Source organism: Myodes glareolus, chromosome 8 (genome assembly GCF_982192425.1).
Source record: "Myodes glareolus chromosome 8, mMyoGla1.1, whole genome shotgun sequence".
In the NCBI taxonomy this organism is placed as follows: domain Eukaryota; kingdom Metazoa; phylum Chordata; class Mammalia; order Rodentia; family Cricetidae; genus Myodes; species Myodes glareolus.
Window position 1 is genome coordinate 64,377,199 of NC_142033.1, and position 21,103 is coordinate 64,398,301.

General features: G+C 37.4%; 1 protein-coding gene across 3 annotated transcripts in view; it reads left to right on the forward strand.

The window, feature by feature from the left end:
* The first annotated feature begins 10,432 nt into the window (after positions 1–10,432).
* The window catches only part of Rab28 (RAB28, member RAS oncogene family), a 98,718-nt gene continuing 88,047 nt past the window's right edge, over positions 10,433–21,103 (forward strand). For all 3 annotated transcript variants that reach the window (XR_015002742.2, XM_048415007.3, XM_048415006.3), the window contains exons 1-3: positions 10,433–10,694; positions 14,853–14,949; positions 19,969–20,057. Coding sequence is in view for 2 of the 3 variants with exons in the window: in XM_048415007.3 (XP_048270964.1) it covers positions 10,620–10,694; positions 14,853–14,949; positions 19,969–20,057 (261 nt within the window). In the remaining variant the exon portion in view is untranslated. The remainder of the gene's footprint in view (positions 10,695–14,852; positions 14,950–19,968; positions 20,058–21,103) is intronic.

Below are 21,103 nucleotides of genomic sequence, written 5' to 3' on the forward strand. Positions count from 1 at the left end.
TTTATTTAAAGGGTTTATTGATTTTTTCCATTTTTTTGTCCTTTGTTTAGTTTCTATAAGAAAATGCTCATTTCCTCTTTAAGGACCTCTATCATCTTCATAAATTTATTTTTAAGATTCTTTTCTTCTGCTTCATCTGTAATAGGATGTTCAGGTCTTGCTGTTGTAGAACCACAAGGATCTGGTGGTGCAATAATACTCTTTGTATTGTTGAATGTATTTGCATACTGCCATTTACTCTTCTAGGTTTGAGATAATCATAGGAACTGGTATTGATTCTTGTGATGTCTTTGTTCAATGGGTCTTTTGTTCCTTTATTGTCTTTTTGCCAGAATGTCCAATGGTTCTGATGATTGGCTGGTTGTCAGGTCTAGTAGAGTTGTCTCAGCTAAGGTTTGTGTGTCTAGTTCCAGCGTTTGTATCATCCAGTTATTCTGTCTGGTGTGGGCTTTACTTGTGCCTGTAGGATGTGTTCTTTCAACTGGTGTAGTTTGTGCCCGTGTCTATGGAGTCTGTTCTTTCAAGTGGTGTAAGTTTTGCCTGTGTCTGTTCTTCCAACTGGTGTGGGTGATGCCTGTGCATATAAAATCTGTTGATGTTGCTGGAAGGGCTGTTCACGGGCCAGCTGCTCTTGGGTCAGCTGCTCTTCTTCCAATTTTGCAGGCGGCGATTTTTTCTACATGGGCTGCTGTTATTACAGAGGATGGTTGGCCAGGGGAAGGATGATGGGTTCAGGGAATTTTGGCAATAGAGTTGGTCTTGTAGGTTACAGGGTCCCATGGGTGCAGACCAGGGAAGCAACTGGTCTGCAGGAATCTTACCTGTTGGCCTGCTTCTGGGGCCGAGATGGAAGGTGGAGGGGCATGAGATGTGCTGTGGGGCTTAGGGCCTAGTGATTGGGGCAGTTTAGCTGGGAGACCAGTCACTCACCTCTTTTTCCAATTGGTGCAGATGGTGCTTGTACCTCTAGGGGCTGCTGATGTTGCAGGGGATGGTGGCTGGGGGTAGGGGAGGATGATGGGTTTCATGGGTTTTGGTGGCAGAGTCTTGTACATTACAGGATCCAATGGCTGGCTGAAGTGGTGGAGCAGCTTACCTGTTGAACTCTTACCTGCTGGTATGCTGCTGAGGCTCTTCTTCCAATTAGTGCAGGTGGTACTTGTGCCTCTAAAGGCTGCTGATGTTTCAGGGAATGGTTGACCAGGGGGAGGATGATGGGTTCAATGGGTTTGGGTGGTAGAGTGGGTCTTGTAGGTTACAGGGTTCAGTGGGTGGTGGATGTGGTGGAGTGGCCAGCCTGCAGGACTGTTAACCTGTTGACTGGTTGCTGGGAATGGGCATAGAACTTTTGTCCATGTCCCCTTCTCGGTGCTAGGATTCTGTCTGGTTTAAATCTGTGCAGGTATTGTGTGTTATGCCACAGTCTCTGTGAGTTCATATTAGCCCTGTTGTTTCTGGAAGTTACTGTTTCATTTATTCACTGATTCATTGGAGTCATTCCCTATCTCTAGTTCCTATAATCATACTGCCTCCTCTTCTGCATAGATCTCTGAAATTTGATAAAGACATGCAGTTAGTGTTGAGTGCTCCAAGGTATTTCACTTTCTGCACATTACCCAATTGTGGTCTCAGAGTTAATTACTGCTCATGGCAGGAAGAAGGTTCTCTGATGACAGCTGAGTGATGTACTGATCTATAAATATATCTATAAATATGTCATTAGGAGTCATTTTATTACTGTTTCTTTAACAGAATAATAGTCGCAGGTTTTCTCCTAAGGCCTATGACCTATGTAGTCTCACGTATGGCGTCCATCACATGGAGTGGGCATTAAATCCAGAAGAAAAAGTTTCATTACTCTCATGAGACATATGCTTCACCAGTACATCTTGTAGGGGGGTTGCTGTTGTAGGCCACAGCATTTGTGTCTGGGTGATACCGATGATTACACTTTTCTTCTGGTAGCATGCAAAGTGCCTTCTAGCACCATGAACACTATTCACTAGGAGTAAAGTGTCTAGTTGAACACCAGCTTGATTTTTTTCATATTTGATGACATTGTGGTATTTTCAGCAAAAGCGCCATAACCAACTTTAGATTGTGTAGGGTAATCAATAGTCTTGGCAATAGCCTGTGATGTTTATGAAGGAAGTTGTATATGGTACTCCTTTGATCAATGACTCAACAAGATATAGCCAATATAGCACTGGAAGGTCTATCTGGTGGTATAAGATGTATAGTTTGGCATTGTCTCTCCATATTATATGGTGAACCCATTTCTTTCACATATGGTATATATTTTAGGAAGCTTCTACAGTAGTAGGTTTCAATATGGCTTTTCAAAAAGCTATTAGTGTTAGTTGTCCCTCCCCATGCTCCCTTCTTTATCCTGACCTTTCTTCTTCCTCCCCATTTAATCCTCCTATTCTAGTTTTCTGTTATTTATAACACTATATTCTATTTCACCTTCATTAAAGAATCTCTTCTTCCCTTGCCCCTATACCACTGGTCCTTTAATAGCTACCTAATATGTGTGGTTATTCTGAATAAAATACAGAGATCTAAAGTTTAAAACTCACATCCAGATATAAGAGGAAACAAGAAATATTTGTTCTTTTTGGTCTGGGTTACCTCACGCAGGATAATTGCTTTTAACTCTATTCACCTACTTGCAAACTTCATAGGTCTCTCCGTGTAGCCCTGGGTGGCATGGAGATCACTATATAGATCAGACTGGCCTTGAACTCATAGAGGTCCACTGCCTCTGCTTATTGAATACTGGTATCAAAGGCATTTGCCACTTCCGTTAGCTTAAGTTGAACATTGCTACATAATTTCTTTCCTGTGAAATGCTGCTTTATGCTGTTTTCTTATTTTCTTACTGGAGTTTTTCCTTACAGGGTTATAGTTACTTTTTATTTTTAATTCTGATACCAAATGGTTAAATTAAATTTTTATGTATTGACAAACTCCTAGTTTGTGGTTTATAATTCCACTTTGTATGTTATGTTCTAATGCAAAGTAGTTTTTAGCTTTCTTGATATTTTCATTTATAACAAAAATCATTGTGACTTCTTTAAGAAATATTTGAACATAGCTTTAGAGATAAAGTGTTGCTTTTCCTATCTAGAAATGTGATTTAGTTGGAATTATTTCAGTACATGAGGGAATATTAAACTACATTTTACTTTTCCCATATAGTTTCCATTTCTGTCTTCTCCCTCTTTGTTATATACTATATGATGTTTTGGTATGTACAAAAAGTGTTCAATGTATGTGACATTCTATTTCTTGGCAGTCCATTTAAGGTTAGAAAATAATTGCTGTGTCAGTAGCACATTATATTTTAATTATTGTAACCTTAAAATACACAGTGTCTTGGTATTTGGTAGACAAGTGCCTCCACCTTTTTCTTCTCAGATATTTTATGTATTTACTGGCTCTTTCTTTGCCTTCTCATGTAGATTCATTTAAATTTCATAGAAGGGCTTAGTGTAAGTTGCATTAACTCTATAAATTTTTGATAGAACTGACATATTTACATTGCTTTTTGCTCTGTGATCTCTCCGTTCATTTAGTTTTTCTTTAATGTCTTTCAATAACATATTTCTCTCATAAAATACACATTTTTTTTTTAGACAGCATCTTTGTGGTTGTTTGAATGAAAGTAATCTCCATTGACTCTTGTGTTTGAATAATTGGTCCCCAGTTGGTAAAACTGTTTGGGAAGGATAAATAGGCATGGTCTTGGAGGATGACTGTTATAGGGGTGGGTATTTTTACTCTTCAAAAAGTGTGCTCTTAGTCTTGCTTCTGATTTGAGACGTAAGCTCTCATCTGTTTCTGCCATCATGCCTTGCCTCTGTCATCATGGACTCTAATGCTCTGAACTCTAAGCACAGTTAAATACTTTATTATTTGCCTTGGTCATGACATTTTATCACAGCATTCAAAAAGAAATTGAGACAGACGTTGGTACCAGGAAATAGGTTATTCCTGAGATAGGACTGACCAAGCTGATTTTTGGAGGAATGTAAAAGACTTAGAAAAGCTGTTGTGTACCATAAGTGGGATTTTATAGGACATCCTAGTATAAGTATGGAAGATAGCATTGCTATCAACACTGCGGAACATGAATGCCCAGCTCAAGAGATTTTAGAGAAGAACAATATTGACCACTGGGCTAGAGACCATTCATGTGATACGTTGGCAAAGACTGTAGCTTCTGTTTACCCTAATCTCAAGAAATTTCCTGAAGCTAAACTTAAATTTAATGAAATAATTTCTTTAGTGGAGATTTGTCATAGTTAGGGTTCCTATTGTTGTGAAGAGACACTGTGACCATGGCAACTCTTACAATAGAAACCATTTACTTTGGGTAGCTTCCAGTTTCAGAAGTTTAGTCCATTATCTTTATGTGAGACATGGAGGCATGCAGGCAGTCATAATGCTGGAGAAGGAGCTGAGAGTTCTATATCTTGATAGGCAGACAACAGGAAGTGAATAGTGACACTGGATGTAGCTTGAGCATAGGAGACCTCAAAGCCCATCTCCACAGTGACACACTTCCTCCAACAAAGCCACATCTCCTCCACCATGGCCACACCTCCTAATAGTGGCACTCCATTTGGGGGCCATTTTCTTTCAATCCACCACAAGATTTCAGGATAGCCTTCAAATGATTCTATTGTGCAGTTACCAATAATTATTTATGCAAATTTATAATAAAAAGATGCAAAAAGCAAAATATAAAGGTTGAAGAGGAAAAGCATCAGAAATGTTGAAGTCAGGACTTATATTGAAAGAGATAGAAGATGAAGGCCGATTTAGAAATGGACTAGAGGAAAGAATGCCCCCAAAGCAAGACCCCAACTCACTAAGTTTCCAACTTGTAAAAAGGAAAGGTTTGTAGCAACAAAGAGAAGCTACTGTAAATGTGGTTGTGGGAGGCAGTAACTTCCTAAGTGGGTAGTCACACTTGGTAGTGTCGTACACACAATTGTAGCTTTAGAGTCATGAAGGACACATGAATTAAGGGGTTATGGAATTTTCCTCTATAGTTAAGGAAAGCTCCTGAGGCTAGGAAATGCATGGAAGGACATTCCCTGAATGAAGGTCCCGAGGAGAAGGCATGAGGCCCTTGAGAGGCCACTGAGTAACACTTTCAAGTGAAGCTTGGATAGCATTGGAGACGCCAAGATGCCAGAGGTGCCAGAGCTGTGCAATATCTGTCAGGGACAGCTGCATATAATGAATGGAATCTGTCCAAGAGAAAAAGGATACTGGAGGCAACAAAGCTGGAAGACCCATCTATGTTTTCTGACGTCAGATATGGAGCTACAGGACCTGAGTTTGCCCTGCTGGGCTTCAGTCTTCTTGTCCAGTATTTCTTCACTATGCCCCAATTCCTCCCTTATGAATACTGATATGTATTCTGTGCCATTGTTCATTAGAAGTATGATACTTTTTTTTTTTTTTTTTACTGTATAGGCAGTTACAGATTAAGAGATTTCCTTGAGTCTCATTAGAGATCTCAGACTTTCAAAGAGTATTGAGACAGTGAAGGAGTATGGGGACTTTTGAAGTTGGACTACATGCATTTTGGGTTAATATGTGCCTTTAAGATTAGAATAGATGCAGTGATTTAGATGAGATGCTTCCCATGATTCTTGAGTCTCTGAATACTTGTTTTCTAGTGGGTGCCTGTTTAGGGAAGATTAGAAAATGTGGCCTTGATGGAGGAAGCATGTCACTGGAGGTGGCCTTTAAGGTGTCAGAAGACTCATGGCATTCCCAGTGTGCTTTGTTTCCTGCTAATGGATCTAGATGTAAGTTTTCAGTTGCTGCTCCAATCACTAATCCTATGTATTTGTTTGGCCATCATAAATGCTAACCTTTTGGAACTGTTAGTCAAATTAAAATCTTTTTTCCCCCAATTTACCTTGGTCATGCTATTTTATCACAGACCTAAAAAATTAATTAGCATAGTCCCATAGTTTAGCTCATTTTCCAAATCCAGACTGACCCTGATCTCTTGAACTTCTTATTCCTTTCTTCTGAGTGCTGGGATTGAGACATAAAACACTGATTAACTCCCATATTTAAGACTAACTCCTAGGTATTGAATGCTAATAGCTATAGTTCTAAATGGTGTCACCAAAAAGTTGTGTTGCTCATTTGTGACTCAAAGTTCACCCTTACTTCTTACTTAGTTGTTCTTCTATATTTTTCCTTCCAGATGAATTTAGTATGACTTTGCTAATGTAAGAGTTAGGGAAGTTTTCACTGAAAACTAGTTAAATACAGTTGTGTAGAAGTGACATTTTATAAAGGTAAACAAAGCAATTTGTATATGTGAATACTGATGTATCAGTAGAGGTCACTGCTAGTGGCCATGTCAGAGGAACCGTAGATGGCAACTGACTTCAGGTTATCAGCCCACCAGGAGGAAAATCCCTGATGGGTGAATCTCAGATAGAAAAGGTTCCAAGACCACAGACTCCAGAATGTCTTTTGTTTCTTCTGTCTCTTTACATGTTTGCTGTTGCCTTCTTTCTCTGGTATTTGGTATGGTGGGAATGGGGGTAGGAAGATCCCCAATTGCCTGTAATGTAGTGTGTTTATCTCATGTAAATATCCCATTCTACTGGGCATTTCATCTGTGAATTATTTTGAAGATGATTTCTTCCTAAGCTGTACTGTCTAACTGATGATGATGCTAGTTTAGATAGAATTTTGATGATTGAAAATAAATACAAGAAAGTGTCATACAGCTAGGGCCTGAGATTTATCTAAGGAGCTGCATAGATTGAAGTTTTGATTAATTGTTAAGGAAAACAATTGAGTCTCAGGAGCTAGGCTGGCTCGAATTCTTTTTATCTCAGTGTTAGGAGTTGTATTCACAGGTTTTGGAGTGCATCATAGCCAAAGCAAAGCTTTAAAACAATTTATGATTAGATTAGATGTTTTGTTAAATAGCTTAAAACCCAAGAAGATAATCTAATATTTTAAAAAGACACATAGTTGAGTGAAGGACTCTTTAAGGTCGGGGAAAAAGAACAAAGCAATCGAATATGCATTAACTGATGTACCTTTCTTGCTAGGACTGGTTGATGACTAAAGGTTATGATTAATTCCTTATTCCCATTTTTGCCCTCAATTTCATGATATAAAAAACTATTATGAGTGGGTATGAACCCTAAAGTAGAGATGACTGTTTTTCATGTATAAAAGTTTGTAATTACCTTAAGATTCTTTATAAGATTACCTTTCAAGATGGCAATAAAGTGATTCTTTCTTTGTAAACACATTATGCAGCTTTTCAACAGAAGAACTGGCCAAGACGAATACCTTGCTTGCTTGCTCTGTCAACCTATAACAAGTTGCTTTGGTATTAATGCATGTGGGTTCTGGGGACAACTTATTTTTTACCTGTAATATGTACAATGTTTAATCATGTAAGCTGAGAATAAAGGTGAACTTCTGATTGTTGTCTCCACTTCTGAGTGCTGGTACTACACCTATGACATCATGTATGGTTTACGGGATTCTGGAGATTGAACCCAAGGCTTTGCTTATCCCGGGCAAGAACTCTACCAGCTGAGCTCTATCTCTAGATTCTATGTTTTTCTTATGTTTACGGCAGAGATACAGAGGTATACAAGTCAGGATTGTGGTCATTATTTTGCCTCACACACCAATGTTTTATCATTTTCTCCAAAACAATATTCTTGTGGACTTTAGTCATGGAAAGTACATCTTTCAAACTATGAAATGTTTTAAAAAGAGGAAGGAAAGTTTTGGGCAACTACAACTGTATTAGAGGATGCCTAAGGGAAGCAATGTACTGGAAGAAATATTTATTTTGGCTCACGGTTGAAGAGGTTCTTCATCCATCATGGCAGGAAAGGCATGGGGACATTCATGCTGGAGGGAGTGCATTGAGGAGACTCCTCAAAACATAGGGGATCAGGTTAGGGTTGAGTATAACATTCAAAGGCCTGCCCCTCAAATCCTACTTCTTCCAGCCTGGTCTCACCTTCTGAAGGCTCCACAGCTTTCAAAATAACTACAAGCTTGAGAGCAAGCACTTGAGCTTCTGGGAAATATTTCAGCTTCAAATTGCCATCATGACTATTAGGTTGTTCAGAATATAGCACAAGTCCAGAAAGGAGGTACTTCCTTAATCCTAGCATGTGGGAGGCAAAGGCAGATGGAGCTCTGTGAGTTCAAGTCAGCCTGGCCTGTAAAAAAAAGTGAGTTCCAGGACATCCAAAGGTAACTTAATGAGGCCTTCTCTAAAAATTTAAAAAAGACAAAGAGTATAACAGGACACTACTTTCTAAAATTATTTAACCCTCATTAGAGATGTTGAAATATTTGAATATTATTGCTCTACCTATCCATCGGTTATCTTATTATTTTTAACCTATCTGAAAAGTTCTTGTGATCAACTATCAGTGTCCCTTTTTGTACGAGCTTCTTGTGACTGCAATAGCAAATTACCATAAACTTGCTAGTTGAAACTAACGAATCTGTTTGAAGTTGTGGGGACATAAGTTTTAAATCAGTGCCACTGGACTAAACTTGAGGTGTGGGTAATGTGTTCCCTCTGAAAGCTCCAGAAGAGAATTTGTTCTCTATCCTTGCCAGCTTCTCCTGGCCACCAGCATTCCTTGGTTTGTGGCTGCATCACTGCCATCTCTGTTTTCATGGTTATATTGCCTTTTTGGTATGAGCCAATGCAGAGTCCACTTTTCCCTTATAAGGATATATGGGAATTAATTGAAATCCTACCAGGTACTCTTCTCGTCACAAGATCTTTCATTCAATCACAGTTGAAGGTTGCTTCTTCTAAACAGATTAATATTTTCTGAGGAGGCCCCGGCAACGTTATCTGACCATTCTGCAGCCTACTAGACTTTTCCTTCAGACTAAGTTGCAAGGGGCAGAGTGCTCATGGGTTTGGTCACTTCTGTGCCCTCTGTGCTTACAAGAGTTGTGAAGAAAACAACATTCACTAATACTTGACCAATTAAGCATTATTGAGTCACCTTAAATTTCTTTAGAGTGGGGAGTTTGTGATTTAAGAAGGCATGCATGATGCAGTCACGGCATTAGGATATAGTTAGTTGGAATTTCAGTGAGACAACTGGAGAGGTTATTATATGGACTGGGTCTTATTCCTCGATAATTTAGGTATTTCATGAATAAACACACTCCTTGTATGTGGCAGTGTTAAAATTGAGTTTGTACAAGCCTGAAAAGGTGCATTAAAGTCTGCGTTCTAGTTGCAAAGATCTCTGATTTCATAAAACGCCAGGGATTCTTCTCAGAACTTTTGACTTATTCTTTGAAGGGGTTTAGTATGTGATCCTGTCATGAGTACTGTATCTGAGAATCCATGATGATATTTTTATCTTTTGTGGATTAGCTCTATTTTTCTTTAGATTGTCTTTTTGGTAGTGTTCAAGGCTAATAGGTGTCCAGACAAGAAGGGCTTTACCCTTTTTACATTACAAAAAAAAAATGACTTTAAGTTTTCAAACTCTCATTTAAACCCTCTTAATTTGTCACAGATTTTAAAAATACTGTTAGATAACGCAACTGAAGTTTCATTTTACATAGCAGCACTAACCTACGGAACTTCGTACACGACAGTTTTCCTCCAGCAAACTACACTTGTGAGACTCTGATGTTGACAAAGGCAAAGAATGCGCGCTGATCGTGCTATGGAAAATTGTTTTGACTTCACGGGAACTCCAGAGTTCTCCGGATCACACTCTGGGTCTTGCAACCTGAAGGTGAAGATTGTGTGGCCAGCAGGATGGTGCTCAGTTCCCTCAGTTCCACCTTACTAATGAACTTTGCAGTCTGGCTGTTGAGAGGAACACGAAGAGTTAGAGGTTAAACTAGGACCCAGTACCAGAGCCCCAGAACACTCCAATGCGACAATCACGTCTTCTCTTTCGTTTAAGGCCTTAGCAACCTCCTTCTGCTCCACTGGACTGCCAACCACCTGGCCTGGGCTCAACCTCACCGACAGGATGGATTCTGTGCGCGCGCAGCCCAAAGCGTCCCTCGCTGCCCAGAGACAGACCCCGCCCCTCCGCGGCTCCTAGATTCCAGGCTTCCGTGGCAACCGAGCCTCACCATGACCCCGCCCCCTTGGACTAAATCACTCACGTAAGTTTTGTACTCAGAAACAAGGACCGAGAACAGAACATCTGAGAGCTACTCTGCTCCAATGTGGATCCACTTCGCTCTAAAAACATGCTGCTTTTGTCTCCTAGCTAATGTCTCCCGTGAGTACACCGCGACACCCAGTCTGCATCTCCCGTTCTTCTCCCCCCCATTCGCAGCCTGGTGGTCGGATCGGGGGCGGGGCGTAATGCGAGTGACGCACAGGGGCGGGGCTTTCTGGGGGCGGAGCCCCGCGGGGGTGGGGAGGAGGGCAAGATGGCGGTCGGTGAGTGATTCTCCCTGGGTTCCTTCAGGCTTGAGGAGACGCCGGGGCGGGGGTCCCGCTCGCCCTGCCTGCAGGCCGTCTCTCCCCCGCCCCCGGAGGCCTCCTCCTTTTCTTCCTCCAACTTGGAGGCGGGCCAGCATCCCCGGACATCATGTCAGATTCCGAGGAGGAGAGCCAGGACCGGCAACTGAAAATCGTCGTGCTGGGGGACGGCACCTCCGGGAAGGTCAGTCCTCGGGCAAACCCGGTGACCTGGGCTGCAGGACCCACGCCGCGACCAGACCGGGACCTGGCGGGCCCGTGCGGGAGCCGAGCGCTGTCCAGCGCTGCCTCCTGCTCAGCGGTCCCGCCGACTTGGCCTGGCACGCCTCGGGCCGCGGCCTTCCTCGCGCCTGCGCCCTGTGCGCGTGCCCGACGACCGCCCGCCAGGCATGACCCGCTCCTGGGGTGGGCCACTGCAAAACCAGACACAGACCGTGACGATGCGCAGACCAAGCGCGCTCCGAACACCAGAGCTGCCCTTTCAGGCTCCCATCTCACTTTAGTTCCGCCCTTGGCACCTGTCAGTTCATTCAGTGGGTGTTTACCGAGCTCCCGCGGTGGGCGGGATGCCGGGGGACGCGAGGACCCCCGCCTTCTTAACCTAACCTTCTGCGACCGTTGGTTGCAGGAATGAATGGGCTCGTGCGGGAGAATACCCGCAGGCGATTAGTCCCCTCTCTCCTAGGCTGGAGTTGTCCACCAGAAGTTGGGAACTCCTGAAATGGGATAAACATTGTCTCGTTGCCTGGTGGTACTCGGTACACAGAGGGTCTCTAGACGTCATCGAGGGCTGGGGTTTACCAAAGAAACCGATGCACCCTTGTCTGGGCACCCCCACAGCAGTCGCTCCAGTTGAAACCACGACACTCTTGGGAAAGATAGCTAAAGTTAGTTAGTTAGTTCTGCGCAGCCAGACTCCTCATGGAAAACCGCCCTCCCGCATCAGTCACTGGTGTCGTTGGACCTGGTTTCTGTGGCGACGGCTTTTGCATCCTTCCCGGAAGGAAGCTGGGCACATGCTTTCGAGCTTTGGTGCTGAAATTTGGGTTCATGGGGCGGCTGTCGAAGGTTTAATTCTTCTGCAACATTTTGGAGTCTTCTGTTAATCCCGTTCTTGTTTTCCTAGGATACTTTGCTGTAGAGCGCTACCTCGAATAAAACAGTTGAGTGTGATCATATTTTTGTGCAAAGAAAAATATGCTTTTCTTTAGGAAGTGTATGAAATATTGTGCACTTAAGCTTTTTGAAAAAGCAAATTGTTGTAAATCAGCATTGTTTCTAAGCTTTCATTCAGCAAAAAGATTATTTTATGGGTTTTATTACTTAGCTTCTTTTTGAAGACCACCTTGTGATTTTATCTCATAAACTCAGTTGCATTTAGTGAACAACTGAGCTTACTTTTTTACATTTAAAACCATGACACTTCATAATACTAATACAATTATGTAAAAGACTCCCAAATCACCCAGTAAGTCAACTTTTTTTTTATTTTTATATTTAAAATTTAAATATACCTCCTCTAATAAAAATAGTTAATATTTAGTCATGTCTTTAAGGTTTTGCTTATTTGTATCCAATATTTAATAAATGCTGAAATTTACTCATAGTTTTATATCTATGTTTTAAAAATTTAGCCAGTCATAACTTTTATTTTGCCTTTGTTGCTAGCTTAGTGTAATTAGTTTTTACCTTTTTAAAGTTCTGTCCAATGTTGAGCAATGTATAATTTTCCCCCCTCTGTATGGTTGAGTTAGGGTTATCGTTCTGCATTGAAGAGTGAGTGGTCTTTTTTAATGGTGCTTTGCCTCATTCTTTGTCCTCTTGATTAGAATGTCATTAACTTTTCCTGCTATACTTTCTGAAATGACCTGCTGAACTCTGACTGTGGGGATTTGTTCAGCTCTAAGATTATTGACACCACCATTCTCATTGTTTCTTTTACTGTCCTTTCTTTTATGAAATGCAGCCTTGTTTTCATTCTTATTTGTACCCTGTTTAACTCTTTACCATTTTTCTAATGTTGGAACTATCAGCATTTTTGTAGCCACAGGCAGAAGCAAGAAAAGACAGCATTGGGAAGATAACAGTTTCTGGAAAAGATGTTTAGTTTGTCCTTCTAGTATCATGTGTTTTTATGTCTTTCCTGGTCCCTTTCATATTTTCAATTGTCTTAAGACTTTTTGAAGCAAGCTTTCATTTTGGTATCATAATAAATACAACGCTATCTCAGTGTTAGTAAGTATATAGTTTGGCAAAAAAATATTTCCAAAATCAACAGAAATACCCTATATGTATGTACATCAGTAATGAAATAAAAATGTCTTAGCTGTGGTAGCCGGTTGTTCACTTTAAGAAGAGTATTTATTCAGTGTCGTGGCAAATCACTGAATATGAATAATGACAGTAAGGGTAAAGAACTGAAGAGGAAGGAAGTGCCTCCCACAGATCCAGTCGATCCTTGTAGCAGAATGTGAGGCGGTTTAAGAACCTACATGAATACTATATATGGCTTATAACCTAGTGCTCAGCAGTTTGTTATTTTCAGCTTGAAAATCCTGTGATTTTGAGGCTTTATATTTGCCTCAGATTTTTCAGGGCAGGACTTTTAAATCTGGAAATGCTGTTCTCAAGGAAAGAACTTTACTCAGAATTTTCCAAATATATATTTTATTAGTAAATGAAGTATTAGTTTTCATTATAACATTTTTCAAATAAAATTTGCTTTGTTATTTTCCTTCCCTGACTTTGTGCTTTCCCACTTGCACTTGCATCCATTTCTGAATGTTAATGAATATAAAAATCATAAAATTTCCTAATCTTAAGTGAAAGTGAAAAAGTACTTCAAATACAATTATGCTGTTACATGTGCTTTGTTTTTCCTTGACTTTTAAATATTTAACCATTCATATGTGAAACATTCGATATACTTGCAGTACTGTAGTTAATGGTATTTTTCTCTAGACCTCTGAGCACCAGGCTCAATGGAATAATTAAACTTGACTGAAAACCAAAAGATCTTTAAAAAACAAATACTTGCCTCTTTTATTCTGCTTTTTCATTTTGTTACTGCTACATACTTCAATGAAAACATAGTGGGTTTATTTATAAATGTCTGCTTGAATGTCTTATATATGGGATTGATCAACCAATATTTGATGCAAAATCTTAAGACATTTATTGTAGTTACATTATTGGAATATTAAAGAGTTTGGAGTTAGCGTCTGCAAATTGTCCTTTTTGGGAAAAATATGGTCCTTGTATTAAAGAAATTTAACTCACCTTACTAAAAGTACTTGAAATATGACCACATATTGCTTAGAACTTCTGTTCTCTTTTCATATGCGCTATCTTGGGAACTTTGTTCTAGTTTTTGTTATTTTACTAGTTGACTTCAAACTTTGACTTAAAATAAAACAAGTTTTGTTGTTGTTTCTCTCTCTCTCTCTCTCTCTCTCTCTCTCTCTCTCACACACACACACACACACACACACACACACACACACACACTCGGCTGACAGCCTGTCTTGAAGCTTAAAGCTTAGTGAAGCTTCCTTTTTCTCCTTTGGGGTAGACTTTCGAGTAAGAGCATGCATTCGAAACATTTCCTTTTGAGTTTTGAGTTATTTCAGTTGTTACTAGAAGTATTTTGTGCTCTGACAAGAAATGGCTCTCCAAAGAAAGCCCTGGAGTTATACTACCTTATGACTTTGTAGCACTGTTTTTAGACAGAGAATATTATTTTGCCTGCTTCCTGCTGATCCATAATACTAACCTTTTTTATTTAAATCGTACATATTATCATGACAATTCTGTATAGTTATTTTTACTCTCTAAGTATAGAGAAAAATGAACATAATGTTTCTTATAGGAAAACTGAAAGGTTCTACAAGTTGCTTTCTCATCTCTAATCTGTGCTTCTTATTATTAGCTAATGCTCCAACTATCCTCAGACATTTAACCTTAGAAGGAAACTTTAAAGAGTTTTCTGAAAGTCTTGTTGAAACAATATGTAAAATTCCAATCTTAATCATATTGTTGCTTTAGTTGCTTTTACAATTTTCAGAGTCTAATTTCCATCAAGGAAGAGCTTGATGTCAGGGGATTTAATGAGCTCTAACTGATTAGATTAGTCTATTGTTTCCACTGCTAGTTGTAGGCAAGTGCTGTGTTCCTGGTGAGAGTGTCTCTCTACCTTTTTAAGTGATTTAGAGCTACTGAAGGTTGTTTGTTAATTAATTTCCTTATAAATCTTAAGATGACTTAATAAACTTTGTAATGGCCTTATGTTTATATTTTTAAGCAAATAAATTAATTTTTCTATTCTGTACATCCATTTTTTTAGACCTCCTTAGCTACGTGTTTTGCTCAAGAGACTTTTGGGAAGCAGTACAAGCAGACTGTAGGACTGGATTTCTTTTTGAGAAGGATTACCTTACCAGGTGAGAGACTGTAAAACCTATGAGATTGCTTAAGTCTCACTCACAGGACAACCTTTCTAGGTAAGAAACTCAAAACCTTACCTGTGTGAGGTTACATATTTTCACAGGAATATGTACAGCAAATTAACTATCATTAGCATCTAGTATGAGAATATATTGTCCATGGGGTAACAAAAAGTTTATACATTCCCCTCCATTGCTGTTACTGGCAACTATGCAGTTTTCTTTTCTGAGTATAAACAATAGTTGCTCATAAAATTCCAGAAGGCTTTTCAAAAATTAAATGCTATACATTTCTTGACAGCTATTGTATTAATTAAATGTGAAAAAATTGGGAAGGATTTAAAAATACTATTTTCATTAGTTTCTGCTTTAGTTTTTTTTTTTTTTTTTGTTTGGAACTTGGAACAGAAGTATAATGTAGCTATGGAACTTCTGTGCTCTAATATGTGAATGCTGTTTTATGCAAGGCAGCATGAAATTGCTGGCATTTAATAGACCACTAAAATTTAGGGTCCCAAGGCACTCATAAAAATACAGTTTGAGCATTCACGACGTTTCAGTTCACCATGCAAAGAAACTATTTAGATGCCAGTTACAGCACATTTTGTGGGAAATACAGGGAAATAATAACACAAAAAGAGTAGTTTATGTTTTAGGTTAGTTTCTGAACAATTAGAGCTTTAAAATGTATCTATTCAATTTTAGTGATTAAATGACATGTTTCAAATGTTTTATTTTATTAAAAGTAGTTATCTTGATTCATTTTATAAACCATAACCTTTCTTTCTGTAAATTAAGTGGTTGCCCTTGTAATATCAGATTCCTATACTGAAATGTGAATAAATTTCCGTATTATGGGAATTAGTTTCCCTCTCAAATGCCCCATCTATTGTTAACTTCCTATGGAAATTATAGAGTTTTGGATAATTGGAGTTATTCTTTCTATCTCATTACTAATATCCCTATTATATTTTATGATGTTTATGTTTGGATCTCAATTTAAAATGGGTTAAATGATACGACATGAGAAAAAAATTCTAATCTTCACTCTTATTATTCAGAGGGTTAACTAGAAGCATATGTATAGTTTGTTCTTTGTTTCATTTACATATATTTTTTCATGTATTCAAGATTGAAATATCATTTTAGCTGTACATTCAGAACAGTTGCTAGTAGAATATACACATAGGTTAGGGCGCATGCATACTGAAAATGGCTTTGTGCAAGTCTGTCTTAGTGATGCTGGTTATTGGATACAGAGAGCCTCAATATAACACTTTGTTATCAGCTATTTTGTTGGGATGATTATGTAGTCAAAGCACCAACTTATCTCATTAATTTTGTTCAAATTTTTAAATTGTTTTAGTTGAAATGCTGAAATAAAGGAACAAAACTTACCCAAATATTAATATTATAAACATTAATTAATGGACGTTTTATTTATATGATATTTGTGATGATTTCTGAACTGCTGCACAAGTTGCCAGCTCAAAAATTGACTACTTTGTAAAATATTGTTGATAGTTTTAAAATACAAATTTATAATATGTTTGGTCTTAGAAAAACTTTAGGTTAAAAATGGCATTAGGGAACGTATGCTTTTAGAAATATATGTTTTTCTTTTCCTAATGAAGTTTGATGAGCAGATTTTTAGAAAAATAATCATATTTTTTAGGAAATAGTTTTAGCAACTTAATGAACTCAAACTTATCATAGATATTTCAGTTTGAAAAAAATTTCATGTATTTTGATTTAATATTTAAAATTATAAAATATTATATAATAAATTTTTTGCATGTGCTAAACCCAATTTCAATGCATTGTAATGTCTAAGGTTTGATTATTGTTTTCTCATTTTCTAACTAAAACATTGCTGAAAGCATCTCTTGAATTTATAGTAATGTAGCATAGCGTGTGCATCTAATATTTGTTATAAGTTTAGTCACATTGTTAGGGCTGTAAACTCTATGTGTGTTTATTCACATTTTCTTCGTGTAAGCTTTCAAGATCATTACTTTGCAGATACTCATCCATTTTAGTGTATTTCACAATCTGGTATGCTGTATAGTCTGGATGCAACCACTGTGCAGATTTCACTGCTTAAAATAGTGTATCTGTTAGTCAGAGATTCTGCTGATAGAGCTTCTTAAGAGCCTTAGTCAAAATACCTTCAGGAAGCTGTGGTACAGTCCAGTAAACAGCGTTCTACTGTGAAAAGGATTTCTGAGTCTTTGGCACAAGAAGTGGGCAGTCTTGTGTTTTGAGTTCCATCGTGACTATGCAGCACTCTAAGTAAGGTTAACCAAGGCACTAAGTGTACTTCTACAAGGTCACTGTTGAATCCCTGTGGTGTCTTTGACTCATACTAAATGCAGCTTACTGTATTTTATCTTTTAATATAAATGCCACTTCATTTAAACTTTTTCTGATTTCATATCATTTTCTATAGTAATTTGCATTTGATATTAGAAAGCTGACAATTTGTTTAATGTTCTTTATTTGTTAGAAATCTGGTTTAGATGGATTTTTGATTTTAGAAAATATTACATTGATTAACTGAACATATTTCTACTGCTCTATATGTTATAATATATCATATTAAAAACATAATTACTATCTTATGGTGTTCCTACAAAAACTTAAATGAAAATAAGTTTGAATCACAGCTTTATATTATTTATGTTCCTAAAATAGAAAATATCTATTTTATTTTCAGTTTTGTGTATTAGTAAGTCTAAAGTTGAAATGTAAATATTAAATATTTTTCTAAGTATATGAAATAACTATGTAATATTACTCAGTAATTTTTTTGCTAGTTCTTTGCAAGCAAAGTTATGTATTACTGATAATTCTAGTGGAATTCAAAGCTATATCTTAAAAAAATAAAATGTAAACTGATAACAAGAAGTATGTATTCAGAAAGATAAAGATTTGCAAATAACTTTCAATACATGAAATAAATCAAGGTAAGAGACAATTCCGTATTTGAACTAGGCCCTTAAATGACTGTCACCAGAATTTGGAAGCATACATTGAAGAGTGTTCTTGAAGCTATAGCAGAAATATTCATAATGTGTAATTCAGAGAGGCTCTGTATATCAGAATGAACAGTAAGAGGGAGGGGAAAATACTTCATATCTGATTGTGAGGTTAAGCAGTAGGGATTATTGGACCTTGAGGGAATGGGATTAAATACCTCTTAGTGATTATTAATGTGTAGCCTAAAATCTTGCTTTGAGCATTATTTTTGGGGAACGCTGTCTTTTGCTGTAAACCAAGGACTGCTGTTTTGCAAGTAAAATGAATAGACTTCTGCCTGTTGTATGAAGACTTCCGAACTTCATTCGTACATTTTTAGTGACGGCTAGCATATTCCCACCTGATTAATTTGAGATGGCATCTGAAAAGACTGGTTTAACTGCAGTTTTAACAAAAATTAGGATTTTAAGAAATTAGATTTGTATGGTCTGTTGGCCAATTCTTAATCGGTGATATTTTTATTTCAAATTCATAGAGCTTTAAGAACATTTTTGTCATTACTCATAGCATTGGAGCTGTGTGTGGCAATGATCGCGGCGATAAACTTCAGTAGCTCTCATTAGTGCTAATGGATGTTCCTCCTGGACATCTCTGCACTGTGGCAGATGGAACAGATCTACATCCAAATAATGGAAATCTTGTAATACAAGTCCACGCAAACCAAACTGAAGTGTAAAACTTTGGTGATTAATTCAGTGTCGTGCTTTCTTTCCAGCAGTGTAGTCAAATGATGGAACAGACATTCTCTGATTTTAGTGTTTTACATTGGTTTAAAAATTAAAGTTTAAAATCTGTTTTATTTTTCAAGAGAGATCATTTTTTCAGTTCTAAATTTTAATTTCAAAATTTTCCTGATTTGTGAATCATTCAGAAGACACCAGGTCAGACTTTGGGGGAAACAATATAATTTTATAAGGAAAAAATGTTCAGCTAATATATGATACATAGTTTTTGACTTGCATAGTTTAGTAATTAGTTGTATTGTTAAGAAAGAGGAGTTTGCTTAATAAATTTGTGTTCATGCCAGTTTTTTGCAAAATGCAGAAATTAATTTCAAAGACTGCCTTTTAGTCCTTTTGGATACCTTTATGATGCTTGTAATGGGGAAGAACATTGGACTATTTATGAAGACTTTGAAGTGCACATAATCATTTGTTTCAATGATCATGTATTATACAGGTAGAATCACAAAGTCTAGAAATATAATTAGTTTTTAATTATTAACAGTATTTAGTTTGTAAATACTGTTTTGGGCTTACATAGAACTCTAACATATATTTAAGAGATTAAATAAAAAACACAGTTATTGATTGTGTTTTATGTAATAGCTGGCATTCAAATTAAAACTTCATTTGAGTTAAAATTATGGGTGAATTTTTATAGTCTGTTACTTGTTGCGTTTCAGAACACATAACATTTAGAACTGACAGCACTATTCATGTGTGATTGGGTAGATTGGTTTATAAAACTTCCATCTTTATTTTTAAAGCATTTTTATTTCTCTATGTATATATGCTTTATATTGTTCCATTCTCTGAAAATATTTATTTTGTTAAGGCGTAAGTTCTTAAATTAACGCATACAGTATTTCATTTTTGTTTTTTGAAGTGAGTCTCACAATGTAGCCCTGACTGTCCTAGAACACTTTGAAGATCAGGCTGGCCTCCAACTAACAGAGAGTCTCCTGTGAGTGCTAGGATTAGAGAAGTACATCACCATGCCTGCCAGTGAAGTTTTATTTTATACTAAGTGAAATTATAAAAATGTTTCCATAGAAATATGAGGTAAAGTTTCTCTACCATCATTTGTTTGACGACATTGCTTAGAGTTTTAAACATCTGACATGTGAACTTGTAGAATAAAATGCAAGTTGACATTAGATTTTTATCATTATTACTTAGTGTTCTGTGATACTTTGCTTAGTTGTTAGATTGTTAGTCTTTCATATTCCTATTTTATATTATTTTTATATTCTAGGAAATTTGAATGTTACTCTTCAAGTTTGGGATATAGGAGGGCAGACAATAGGTGGCAAGATGTTGGATAAATACATCTATGGAGCACAGGTATGACATGAGTTCTATGATTATCCTAATATTTTAAATATTTTCCTTACAGAAGCATGCAGGTACAAATCATACACACAGATTATTAATTTTTCTTTTACTTTATTTTTATTTTATGTGTTTGACTTTTTGTTTTGGCTTGCATGTATGTCTGTGCATTACATGCATGTGGTACCTAAGGAGGCCAGAAGAGGGCATCAGATTCTCTGGGACTAGAATTACAGATGGTTGTGAGCTGCTATATGGGAATTGGAATTGAACCTGTGTACTCTGGAAAAACAGCCAGTGCCATCTCTCTTAAGAGTTGGCTAATATTATTATTATTTATTATTTTATTTTAGTTTTTTGGTTTGTTTTGAGACAGTATGCCACTGTGTACTTTTTCCTGGTCCATGCTGGCCTGGAACTCAGAGGTCAGCCTGCTTCTACCTTTCAAGTACTGCCATTAAAAGCACATGCCTGACCTGCTAATCTGATTTTTGTCTGATATGTAGAGATTGATTTTATTTGTGCTAGTTCTTTAGTTACATTTTTCCAGACTACATTTGGGATGATTTGGTGGGAATTGGAAATCTGTTTAAAACTTCCATAAAACTTACCTTACTAAAATTTACTGTCGTTAGTTGAAAAAAATGCAGTGATTTGATTATGTGACTACTATCAAACTGAATGAAAAATATTGAAGGGATTATTTCATTTTAAGTTGGAAGTAACAAAAGATTTACCTGTCTATCTTTTTAACCTATGTATTGGCTTGCTAAATATTTATAATTCAGACTAATGGACATAACTTTACTCTTCACTAGACAAATAGATAGAATTATATGTATGGAGTAATGTAATAGTTCAATATAATAATGGCGTGTTTTCAGAGGAAAATCTATGTAGAAATGTTACTTGAATAGTTGCCCTTTTTTGGAAATTTAAGTTTGTAACAGATATGATTTATATTTGTGTCTTTTCTTTCTCATAATATGGTCCAGGCAGTCTTCAAATTCATGGCAGTCCCCTTCTGCCTCAGCCTCCCAAGAGCTGAAATTATAGGT